Source organism: Rhinoraja longicauda, chromosome 6 (genome assembly GCF_053455715.1).
Source record: "Rhinoraja longicauda isolate Sanriku21f chromosome 6, sRhiLon1.1, whole genome shotgun sequence".
In the NCBI taxonomy this organism is placed as follows: Eukaryota; Metazoa; Chordata; class Chondrichthyes; order Rajiformes; family Arhynchobatidae; genus Rhinoraja; species Rhinoraja longicauda.
This window is the reverse complement of record NC_135958.1, coordinates 54,930,875-54,943,834: the sequence shown is the minus strand read 5'-3', so window position 1 is coordinate 54,943,834 and position 12,960 is coordinate 54,930,875. Positions and strand designations below refer to the sequence as shown.

Below are 12,960 nucleotides of genomic sequence, written 5' to 3'. Positions count from 1 at the left end.
AAAAATACCTTACCAATTGGTCCCATACAGGAATTTTCCTGTCAGGTTTTGAGTATGTTTTGAAAGATGTAAGAACGCGCTCGGGAAGATTTCCAGAGAATAGGTCTGAACTGGCATAACAATCTCGGCACATTGGTGCAGTGGTAGAGCAGCTGCCTTGCAGCACCAGAGACCTGGGGTTGATCCTGACTACGGTTGCTGTCTGTACGGAGTTTGTCCAATCTCCTTGTGACCATGTGGATTTTCTCCGGGTGCTCCAGTTTCCTCCCACCATCTAGAGACATTCAGGTTTGCAGGTTTATTGGATTCTGTAAATGGTTCCCAGTGGGTAGGATAGAACTAGTATAAGGGTGATTGTTGATCGGTGCAGACTCAGTGAGCAGAAGGGCCTGTTTCCACACTGTATCTCTAAACTCTAAACAAATGGTGGGGTGACAGGAGCCAAGGCCAAAGGAGATAAAGAAAATCATACAAGACATTTGAAAGAAGTGTCCCAGCCCGAAACGTCACCCATTCATGTTCTCCATGAATGATTCTGACAGGTTGAGTTACTCCAGCACTTTGGCTTTTTATTTTTCTAAACCAGCATCTGCGGTTCCTTGCATCTGAGATATTGGAATGAAAGAAGTAACAGAAGTAGCAAATGGGATGATTACGCAGAATTGCCTTTGAAATGTGCTCAGTGGGAGGAAATAAATCAGATGGTATAAAATATTTACACAGTGGGGAAGAAAGGAGATTGATGTGGGGAGAAAATCTTTACTCTTTACTTAATGGAAATATTTAATGGCCGAAGGGAATTTGCTTCACTCTCCTAAAAAAGCATGAATTTGTGGCAATTCTTCAGCATAATGATAGGGAAATACTGCAGTGCAGTATTGTGTGTGCAACGTAGTTTACATTCTTTGAAATAGTTATTTAGAGATTTAGAGAGATACAGCGCAGAAACAGGCCCTTCGGCCCACCGGGTCCGTGCTGCCCAGCGATCCCCGCACACTAACACTATCCTACACCCACTAGGGACAATGATTTTTTTTGCATTTGTCCAGCCAATTAACCTACATACCTGTACGTCTTTGGAGTGTGGGAGGAAACCGAAGATCTCGGAGAAAACCCACGCAGGTCACGGGGAGAACGTACAAACTCCGTACAGTTATATTTGCTTCCATGTTTTAAATTTGTTTTTAAGTAAGTTTTAATAGCTATTTTTGTAGTTCACTTGTTTAGTTGTTTTGTAATAATGATTAGACATTTTTGAATGTGGAGGGGTATTCAGAAAGAGTTAGTGCATTTGAATGCTTTGGCAGCCAGTGTAGCTTTGCAGAGGCCAATACGGCTTTTTCTGCTGTGAGTGCTTTTCTGCCACTTCGTGCCTGCAGTGGGCCTGCCGTGCCTACGTGACAATATCAAATCACACAAGGCCCTGAATCCTCACAGAAGCTGACCAATTTGAAGCTGAGCCTTACTTAAAACACAAGTCAATGTTGACACAAGGAATTGCAGATCCTGGGTTACAGAAAACATGTTTTGTGCGGCACAGTGGCGCTGCGGTGAATGTTGCCGCCTTACTTACAGCACCAGCGTCTCTGACTGTTTCATCCTGACTGTGGGTGCTGTCTGTACGGACTTTGAACGTTCACCCTGTGACTGTGTAGGTTTTCTCTGGGTGCTCCGGTTTCCTCCCACACTCCAAAGACGTGCAGGTTTGTAGGTTAATTGGCTTCAGTAAATTTGTAAATGGTCCCTAGTGTGCAGGATATGGTCAGTGTACGGGGATCGATGGTCGGTACGGACTCGGTGGGCCGAAGGGCCTGTTTCGGAGCCGTATCTCTAAAATAAAGTAAAAGGACACAGCGTAAAGGACACAGAGTGCTGCAGTAACTCAGTGGGTCAAGCAGCTTTGGTGGAGGCTTGGGTAGATGATTGGAGTCTGAAGAAGGGTCCCGAACCAAAACATTCATTGCCTCCACAGATTGCACTTTGCATTTTGAATAAGTCAATGTTGGTGGGTCTAGAAAAGTAGGTCTGTAGTTGGCATGTATGCAAGGATTGAATGTAAAAGACTGATGGTGTCAGTTAGTTTGCAGATGGCTGTGCTCATTATTTAGTTTGCAAACATTCTCACTGCCCTTAAAATTGTGCAAGCTTTATCAAAATTGATGCAAATCAATGAATCAGATAACATAAGGTTAAACACGGCACAGAATGCCTTCAATGTGTTTGGATGATTAGAATTAAGATTAGTGGAATAATTAAGGCCAATGATTAGGCTGACTCATGTTCTAATGTCGTGCATTAAATCTATTAGTTAAATCAGCCCACATTAGGAATATTTTTCCACTTAGGGATCTACTGCGATCCTGACCTTAGGTCGACCTTGTCTGTGTGGAGTTTGCACATTCTTCCTGTAACCGCATGGGTTTTCTCCGGGTGCTCCCGTTTCCTCCCACATCCCAAAGACATGCGGGTTTGTAAGTTAATTAGCCTCTCTGTAAATGGCCCCTCATGTGTAGGGAGTGGATGAGATAGTAGTGTAGCACACAACTAGTGTGAACGGGTGATCGATGGTTGGCATGGACCCAGTGGGCCGAAGGGCTTGTTTCCATGCGGTAGCTCTAAACTAAAAACTAAACAATTAGTCAATGGTTCATGGTTGAATGGTTCTTTTACTGTCATGTGTACCAAAGGTACGGTGAAATATATATCTTTTGCATATAGATCAATTGAGATTATTGCCAAACGTAAAGACAATCCCCGATTATGTACCCCATGGATGGAAACAACCCACCGAGTCCATATGTAAAAGCCGCCATGTTTTGGTGCCATTATAAACAGTCTAGGATGCAGCTGTCATGAAGGCCCATTGCAGCCATTGCCTCGTGTGGTTCAACAGCGAGCTGTCCTTCTCTCCTCTCTGGGTCTTCAGTCTTCGTGCCCTGGGGGGAGGGGGGGGGGGAGGGGAGGGGGGGAGGGAAGGGAAGGGGGGTGTCGCCTGCAGCCGACCTTGAAGCTGCAGAAGGTTAGATTCCCCTGCTTCTCCTGCCAGCCCTTTGTCCAGCGTCTGCCAGTGTTGCCGACGCTCTCCTCCTTCCGCTTCCTTGTCTTCGGGGGCAAGCAGGAGGCAAGGACCCACTCCAGGCGGGCTGCCCCCGGTGCCTGCCGGGGTTTGGCAACCGTCCGCACAGCCCTCCGAGAGCGCTGATGGAGGGAACTATCCTGTAAGTGAAACGATCCATGAACTTGCTAATGCAGTTATATTTCCCAGATTGCCACGTGGGAGAAAATCCTCGGAACCTTCAACAGCCCTCATTTTTTAGCAGTCATACAGTTGTCTTTCGATGGGTTCTGCTTCAATGGAGTTGTGGTGCGTGTGAGTAGGTGCTGTCATGTCTAGTACTGACCAGTGTGGACTGCATCCTCACAGCATCTCCAAATCTTCAGTTGTTCTTGGACTTCAGCACCTCTATGTCAACAGCGTGCCATCTTTTTTAATACTTCCAGTTCTCTTCCTTTCTTCTCGAACTTCTGGGTCTCTCTGGGAATCTCAAATCTGGCATTTCGAAACATCAGCGCATAATTGACCAAATCACAACATGATGGGGGAATTCAACAGGTCAGCCAGTCTTGAGTCTGAAGAAGGGTCCTAACCTGAACCATTACCTGAGCATTCCCTCCACGTCTGCTGCCTGGCCCGCTGAGTTGATCCAGCACTTTGTGTTTTTAACAAGTCAATGTTAATGGATCTAAAATAGGTAATTCTGTAGTCAGGGGGGGATACAAACATTGAATGTCAAAGACTATTGGGGGCAGCTAGTTTTCTGATGGCTTGGCACATTGTTCAGACTGTAAACATTCTTACTGCCCTTAAAACTGTGCAAACTTTATCAAAATTAATTCAAATCAATGAATCGGATAACATAAGGTAACATGCTGCAGAGAACGCAGCCAATCTCTATGGATAATTAAAATTATGATTCGTGGAATAATTTAGCCCAGTGCTCAGACTGACTAATGCATTAAATCTATTAGTTAGACAAGTCAGCCCAAATTAGGGCTTTTTCCAGCAATAGATGAATATTCTCCTACTTTTGCTTTTGCTGTTAAATCATCTAGATTATCACTAAGGAACTGATTGTGGACTTTAGAAGGGCTCAACATCCAAGGACGTACACGCCACTGGAAATAAATGGGTCTACTGTGGATAGGGTGAGCAGTTTTAAATACCTGGGAGTCCACATCAAAGAGGATCTGACATGGGCAACGCACATTGCCGCACTGGTGGGTAAGGCAAAGCAGCGCCTTTACTACCTTAGACAGCTGAGGAAATTCAGAGTGTGTCTGAGGATCCTTCATTGCTTCTACTCTGGGGTTGTAGAGAGCATCCTGTCCGGCAACATTACAGTCTGGTTTGGGAACAGCTCTGCCCAGGACAGGAAGGCTCTGCAGAGAGTAGTGCGTTCGGCAGAACGCACCATGGGAACTACACTCACCCCTCTGCAGGACCTATACATCAGGAGGTGTAGATCGAGAGCAAGCAAGAATATGAGGGACCCCTACCACCCCAGCAACGGACTGTTCCAGCTGCTACAGTCAGGCAAACGCCTCCGCTGTCACGCTGTGAAAACGGAGAGGATGAGACGGAGTTTCTTCCCACAGGCCATCAGGACTGTTAACTTTTATAACTCTAGGGACTAAATTTTGTCTTCTCTGTATTAACTTTAATTTATATGCTGTAACTGTAATTCTATTTCACTGCACATCGTGTATGTGCATGTGACAAATAAACTTGACATGACTTGACTTGAAAATGGCAGAAAATCCTGGTAACGTTCAATTTCTAGCACTCGTTCAGTTGTCTTTCAGTTGGTTCTGTTTTGGTGGAGTTGTGTGTGTGAGTCCTGGATATTGCCAAGTCCAGTATTTTTTAGAGATACAGCGTGGAAACAGGCCCTACACTGCACTGAGTCCTCCGTGCTGACCAGCGATCCCTGTACACTGGCGCAGTCTGGCACTAGGGACAATTTACAATCAAAGCCAACCAACCTACAAACCTGTACGTCTTTGGAGTGTGGTCGGAAACCGTCGCATAGGGGGAAAGCCCATGCAGTCACGGGGAGAGCATCCAAACTCCGTACAGACATCCCCCGTAGTCAGGATCGAACCCGGGCGGCTGGCGCTGTAAGGCAGCAACTCCACCACCGTGCCTCTGTGCCATCCCATTTGACCAGTTTTGACCATTTGTCCACAATTTGACCAGTGGACTGCATCCTCACTGTGTTCCAACTCCTGGGTTGTTAAAGGATGTTGGACCTCTATGTTCAAAAGTTCATAAGTTATAGGAGCAGAATTAGGTCATTCAGCCCATCAAGTCTACTCCGCTATTCAGTCATGACTGATCTCGTTCCTTCTCAACCCCACTCTCCTGCTTTCTCCCCTAAGCCTCTGACACCCTTACCAATTAAGAATCTGTCATTCTTCACCCTTTAAAATACCTAATGACTTGCTTCCACAGCTCTCTGTGCAATGAATTCCACAGATTCACCATCATCTGAATAAAGAATTTCCGGCTCATCTCCTTTCTACAGGTACATCCTTGACAGCATGCTGTTTTTTAAATACTTCCAATTCTTTAGTTTAGAGATGCTGCAAGGAAGCAGGCTTCAGCCCATCAAGTTTATGCTGACCATCGATCACCTGTTCACACTAGCTCTATGTTGTCCCACTTTCTCATCCACTCCCTAGGGGCAAATTCACAGAGGACAATTTATCCTCATATCTGTGCATTTTTGGGATAGAGGGGGAGGAAACTGGAGCTCCCGGGGAAAGTCTACACAGTCACAGGGAGAACATAAAAACTCCACATAGACAGCACCTGAGGTCAGGATTGAACCCGGTCTCTGGTACCGTGAGGCAGCAGCTTTACCAGATGTGCCACTGTGCCACCTTGCTCGTCTCACGTTGTTTTGAACCTTTGGGATTAGCGACTTCCTCCTATTGAGTGGCATATTAGTTTTCTTCACAAGACTGCTCAGTGTTCCTTGGGATGGGTTGTTGCAGAAGACCAGAATGCATAAAGAGGTTCTGACTCAGATCTGTGACTCCGTGCTTTTACCCTATTTATTCCTCACATGATCTTATCCACATCTATAAAATCATTCCTCATCCTCCTGCACTCCAAGGAATAAAGTCCTAGCCTGGTCAACCTCTCCTTATAGCTCAGGCCCTTGAGTCCTGGCCACATCATAAATCTTTCCTGCACCATTTCCAGCTAAATATTTTTTTCCTGTTATATGCCCTTCTGTAATCTTGAAACATCACTCCTTCAAAAACCTTGGTTGGCAAGTAGATAACTGAGAAATGCTGCCCAACTGGTGCAGTCCTCTGGATGAGAGGTTTAGCTGGGGCTCCAACTACTGTCGGGTTGATGTAAAAGACCAACGACGCTGTGTTAAAGAAGACCAGGGGTACTATCCCCTCTTACTCCTGCACCCAGTTTGAAAGGCCAGTTGTCCCTTTGCCTCCACAGATGCTGCTTGACCTGCTGAGTTCCACCCAAAGTTTTTATTTTAATCCCCTTTGCCCTGGCCAAAGCTTGCCCTTTAATAAAATAAATACAAACAAGATTTTATTATCATTATCGCAATGGTGTTTGTGGGAATCTTCTGTACAGGGTTGATTAATTGAATTGATTAACAGATACAGCATGGAGACAGTATCTTCAGCTCACCGGGTCCATGCGTACCATAGATCACCTATTCATACTCGTTCGATGTTATCCCACTTTAACATTCACTCCCTGCACACTATGGCCAATTTACAGAGGACAATTAACCTACATCTTCAGGATGTGGGAGGAAACCGGAGCACCCGGAAGTTCTGGCAACTGATGGTCTGGAGCCTTCTTTAATCCAGAGAAAATTACGAGAGCGCACATGAAGTTCCCCCCCCGGACGTCCCCCGAAAATGTGCAGCCTAGGCCGGGTGAGGCATCCAATTTCAACCTCATCGAGACTTCCATGCCGATTGAGATATCGCACAGAAACAGGCCCTTCATCCCACTGGGCCTGGCCGATCAGCGATCCCTGTACCCCAGCACTATACTACAAACTAGGGACAATTTATAATTTTTTACCCAAGCCAATTAACATACAAAGCTGTACATCTTTGGAGTGTGGGAGGAAGCCGGAGCTCCTGGAGAAAACCCACATGGTCACAGGGAGAACATACAGACTCCATCCAGACAACACCCATACTCAGGAACGAACTTAGTTCTCTGGTGCTGTAAGGCAGCAACTCTACTGCTGTGCCACTGTGCCGCCTTTGAGTTTGCATTTCCTCCTTCATACAGATGTGCAACAGATTAATTATATAATAAACTGGGAAATTGCCAATCAAGTTTAAGTTGTCTGATTAGAAGTTTCCTCATTCCTCCTCTCCCTTGAAGTATCCATTTTCTAATTCTTTGAGGGATGTAATGTCAGATAACACGGACTGCAAGAAAATCAATGCAAGTCAGATTCTCTGTGGTGCCTGATTGATAGTGAAAACATTAAAAAAATCTTTTAAACAGTTCTGAAATTAAATCTCCATCACTTTCAAACAATCCGTGACAAAACAATTTCCCTTGCCCTGGTCCATTTGGTCAAATGAAAAGTTGGAACCATTAGGTCCAAATTCAAGCATGTTTAGTTTACTACTATAGCTGAGTGGTCGTGCTGAGTTTCTCCAGCACTTTGTATCTTCTGTTCAGAATTCCAGCATCTGCAGTTCCATGTGTCTCATGAAAAATCTTGTTTTCTTATCACAGAGTCTGCAAAGGAAAGGAAGATGACATCTCGAGCACAACAGACATCCAAACCTTTCATGGCAAAGACTGGCCTGACCTTGCTCAAAGAGTGCTGTGGATTCACCTGTTCCATCATGTAGAAGTCCAAGGCTTTGGAAACGGCATGACCGCTGGGACCGCTGCAGGAGTTTGTCTGGGTCTATATAAATATGTCAGTGGTATATCATTTCAAACCAATAACAATTGCGTAAAAGTGAATCCCATTCATAAACAGCAATGTGATTTATTAATGGGACCAGCAACCAGTGACCAAGGTACTGTAGAAGGCCGTTCATTCTCAGAGCTTGTCCACTAATCAATGATATTGCCCTGTGTAAAACATAACTTCAATTATCTGCTCTCGATTCATTTCTTTTGTTGCTCGAAGGAAATTGGTGAATCTTAGCCATGATAGAATTCATTCATCATCCATTACACCTCGATAAAGAAAATTCTCCATTTCCACTCCCCATTGCACAAATAATACTCCTGAATGCCCAGACCTAAATGCAAGGATTCTCAATTCCTCACCACAGGAAGTTGGACCTGCTCCACTCAACCTTTTCTTTTGAACACCTCAATTAGATTACCCTCATCCTTCTAAACAAAAGAGGATACATGTCACGTTTACACAATCCATTCTCCCATTTGATTTCTTTAAATCTCCTGTATCATTCTGCTGAAGATAGACACAAAGTGCTGGAGAAACACAGTGGGTCAGGCAGCATCTCTGGAGAAAAAGGATGTTCTGAGTCAGGATTCTTCATCAGGCTGAAAGAAGGGGGGTCGAATGGTAGGGATGAGAGTGAAGAGCCAGCTTCTAGACCCTATGTTCAGTCTGAAGAAGGACCCTGACCCAAATCATCACCTGTCCTTTTTCCACAAAGGATACCGCCTGAAATGTTGAGTTCCTCCACCACTCTGTGCTTATCTTTGGTCTAAGCCAGCGTCTGCAGTTCTTTCTTTCATCATTCTGCTGAATCCCACTTTGATGATTGTAGCTCTGGGCTGCAGGGCTCAAAATGGATCGTAGTTCCTGACGAGATCTGACTGCAAGAAAGATCATCATTCCATTTTGTCCTTGGAATTTCCTTGTCTGTGTTTGCACTAGCCATCAGTGAATGGTCAGCCCACTGACCCGAATCCCTTTGCTCTTCAACAGTTCCTAGTTTTCCTTCATTACAAAATTATAGTTATTTCTTGGAAAATGACATCACACTGATTCATCTGCCACAGAACTCATGTAATCTTTAGACTTTAGAGATACAGCGTGCGAACAGGCCCTTCGGCCCACTGAGTCCGAGTTACAACCACTGAACTGTAAGTATTAAAAGGATTTAAGCACAAATTGTGACCAATTGCTGCCAAAATATTACAAGCACATCCCCTGTAAAGATTATTGAGGAATTTTGATTCGAACCACTATATTAATGCACCATGATCATGCCTTATACACAGATACTCTTTAACTAAGAGATGTGTCTTGGTAATATTAGATATGTTATTAATAATTATCTTCGCACAGTAAATACTCACTGGGTGTTCTAGTCACTGGTAATGAATTGGTAAATTGCTGAACTTAATCCGTAATTGTACACCCACATCTATCATGCTTTGTTTTAAGTATTTAATCCCATTACACATAGCCTAAATATAAGCCCCCTCCCCAACCCATGACATCCAAACTACTATCATCCTCCACAATCCCTTTGGGTATTATTCAAGATCCATTAAGCCATGTCAGTGAAAAGATAGAGGCGGAGACATGGAGTAAATTCACATTATGCAATGATATATAGCATCTAGACTGCAGCAAGGAAGCGACTAATCCCGATGAAGCCACTAGTTCTAATATAAGCAAAATCCCTGTAATAAACGGAATGGAATGCACAAAAGATGAGTCATGTATTACTAATGGCTGTTATGAGAGTGAGTGAAGAAGCTGTCATTTGCTTTTACAATTCTTAGACCGTGGGTTAATGTCTGATGTAGACCTCATATCAGTTTAAGGAGGATACCTGTCGATTACCTGCTTAATGCAAGTAAAATGATTATTTTCAATGGCATGCTTCAGAGCTGTTCCATCCATTTAAATGTCCAAAATATATCACATCCAGTGAAGGTTGTTCTTTCTGTGAGCACTCCATGAAACAGTACCTCAAGCAGTGTATGCCTCATACATGCAGAGTCGCTAACATGTCTTCGTTTGTCCATGTTTTAGTGTGTTATTAAAGTATATAGAAAATATTTTTTATCTTGCATATCATGCCTTTGGAATATTCACCTAACAATTGTTGAAGCTTCTGCATTTCACTACCTTACAATTTTGTGAGATGCTAAAAATGTGTCTTATGTTCTGTATTCATGCTAGCTATCAAATGCTACCTTATATTAGGTGTGAATGTTATACTCGGATAACTAACTCAAAAGCTGGCTGATGCAGTACTATTCCCTTATAAATGTGCTTTATATTGTAAAGTGTACTAAATGTTCCAAACTTTGTATGCATTTTACAGAGTTATGCTCGCTCTGCAGCTTGGCCTTGTGACAAAAAAAAAAGCATGCTTGAAAACCTGGAGCAAAAGAGCTAGGAAATATTGCTGGATTAATCCAGTAGTGTTTTGCATTGATCAATCGTTAAGCGTGTGAAATAATGCACATTGTTGAAATTAACCTACACAGTGTTATAATGTGATATGTGCCTTGATATTGCACTGAGGTATTACAAAATACATAAACTGCTTTTCTATAGTAGGAGATATCTCGATCTGCAGAAACTATTGAACGGAGTTGAATAAATGGCATAGATGTAGATGAGGGGTTCAGGTAAAAACATTTTATATTTCCTTACAACATCAGAGGGCATTTGGTCCCAGTTAATGGATATTTTCAGGACATTTCCTCCTCTCCCCAACGTATTTTCCTGCAATCTATTCTCTCTCACATAGTCAATCAGCATGGAAACAGGCCCTTCGGCCCAGCTTGCCCATGCCGACCAAGGTGCCCCATCTACACTAGTCCCATCAAATCTTGCTTGATTTTCCTGTCACTCATAAGTTCCTAAGAGCAGAATTAGACCATTCGGCCCATCAAGTTTACTCCGCCATTCAATCGTGGCTGATCTATCTTTCCCTCTCAACCCCATTCTCCTGCCCATAACCCCTGACACCTGTATTAATCAATAATTTTCAATCTCCGCCTTAAAAATATCCATTGGCTTGGCCTCCACAACCATCTGTGGCAAATTACTATTTGGAACTACTCACCTATACTGGGGACAATTAATCTCCCAGCACGTCTTTGGGATGTGGAAAGAAACCAGACCACATGGAGACAACCCACGCCATCAGAGGAAGAACATGCAAAATGCACATAGACAGTGTGGGAGTTCAGAATCCAACGCGGGTTACTGAAGCTGAGCTAAGGCATGATGTTGTGAGTTATTTAAACCCCACAACTGTTGATTTGCTTGCAATTCTCTGCCACACCATCAGTGTATTCCATCTTGTTTGGACCTTACCTTACATTTCTTCTTTCCATCACCATTAACACTTATGAAAGTAAGGCAAAATGTTCAGCACCTCCCAGAATAGCAGGCGAATAATGCAATGAATCGCAAGACCTGATAGAACGTCAGACCAATTCCAAGGAAGAATTACCAAGAATACATTACCTTCTGTACATTTTAAGCAAACATACATTGTACTCCCAATGTGGAACAACTAGTGATAATTGTGATAAATTCAGTATAAACATTACAGCTGGCATCAGATACACAACTTATAATTTATTTGTGACTACATTCAAAATGGCAAAGCAGACCTATCAGATTAATTCTGATGGCCATATGTGAAAGAAGGATTGGTTTTCCTGCCCTTTTTCCTGAGGAGGTCATGTTTAGGTGAAGTGATTTGACCATCCAGCTATGCTTTGATCATAATGTGCTGGAGTAACTCAGCAGGGGCAGGTCAGATCTTTGGAGAACATGGATAGGTGACATTTCAGGTCGAGACCCTTCTGTGTCTTGACCTGAAACGTCACCTATCCGTAGATGCTGCCTGACCTGCTGAGTTACTCCAACACTTTGTGTCCTTTTGTGGATTTCACCAGCATCGACAGTTCCTTGTTTCTACATTTCATTCACTTGGGCCACTTAATCTCTTGACGTGAACCTCGATCTTCGTAGTATACTCTTCTTTTTATTGATAAATTAAGGATCATCTAAGATTTCTGCAATCTATGATTTGTTTCTGCTTTCCAGAGAATAACCAGTGAGCAACCATCACTTGTCATATCCTGGTGCTTATCTTAGTCCTGTTGTCTTCGCTTCACACATCACATTCATCATAGAGTCAGGGTTTAAGATCAGTGAGGTAGTGAGGTAGTGAGGTAAGGTCAGCCTTGTCTCCTTATCAGAGCCTTGGTGTGGATGTGGCAACCTTTGTCTGTCAGGTCCCAGGGCATTACAAAGAGGACAGATGTCATGCCACTTCTCAAAATACCACTGGAGAATGCTTCTGCAGTAACAGTGCACTATTCAAGAGGAGCAGTTATGTATTTGATCTCTCATGTTGATTAGTACTATTAATAATAATTAATAAATAGTTTTGAATTAAAACTACAATGTTTGATTCTTTTTTTGAAAAGAGACTATGGGGAAAGTCAATTGTGGTGCCCAATCATATCTGTGATGGATGTGTGGATCTATTTCAAGATGAACAATTTCCTGACACATAGATCTTCTGAAACGTTATTTTGGCAGGTTCAGCCTGAGCACAGCTTTCATTCTGGCACCACAGTGGCACAGCTGGTAGTGCTGCTGCCTCCCAGCTCCAGAGAACCCGTTTCGATACTGACCTCGGTTGCCACCTGTGTGGAGTTTGGCACCTTCTCCTTGTGACCAGGTATGTTTTTTCCGGGTGCTCAGGTTTCCTCCCACATCCCAAAGATGTGTGAGTGGGTGTTAATTGCCACCTGTAAAAATTGCCCCAATTTCATGCGGAGCAGATGTGAGAGTGGGATAACGTAGAGCTCGTGTGAATGGCTGATCAGTGGTCAGTGTGGACTCAGTGAACCGAGAGGCCTGTTTCCATGCTGCATCTCTAAAAAAACATTGAAGGCAGTATGAGTCAGAG

At 43.6% G+C, this 12,960-nt stretch overlaps 1 protein-coding gene across 2 annotated transcripts in view; it reads left to right on the top strand.

Moving 5' to 3' along the window:
* Positions 1-12,434, top strand: part of pik3r6a (phosphoinositide-3-kinase, regulatory subunit 6a) — a 44,724-nt gene extending 32,290 nt beyond the window's left edge. The window contains exons 6-7 of one of the 2 annotated variants that reach the window (XM_078400994.1): positions 5,513-5,585; positions 7,808-7,927. In XM_078400994.1, the coding sequence (XP_078257120.1) occupies positions 5,513-5,556 (44 nt within the window). In that variant the 3' untranslated portion in view covers positions 5,557-5,585; positions 7,808-7,927. Of the gene's footprint in view, positions 1-5,512; positions 5,586-7,807 lie in introns of both variants that reach the window. The other variant, XM_078400993.1, reaches the window with a different exon arrangement.
* Positions 12,435-12,960: the final 526 nt, after the last annotated feature.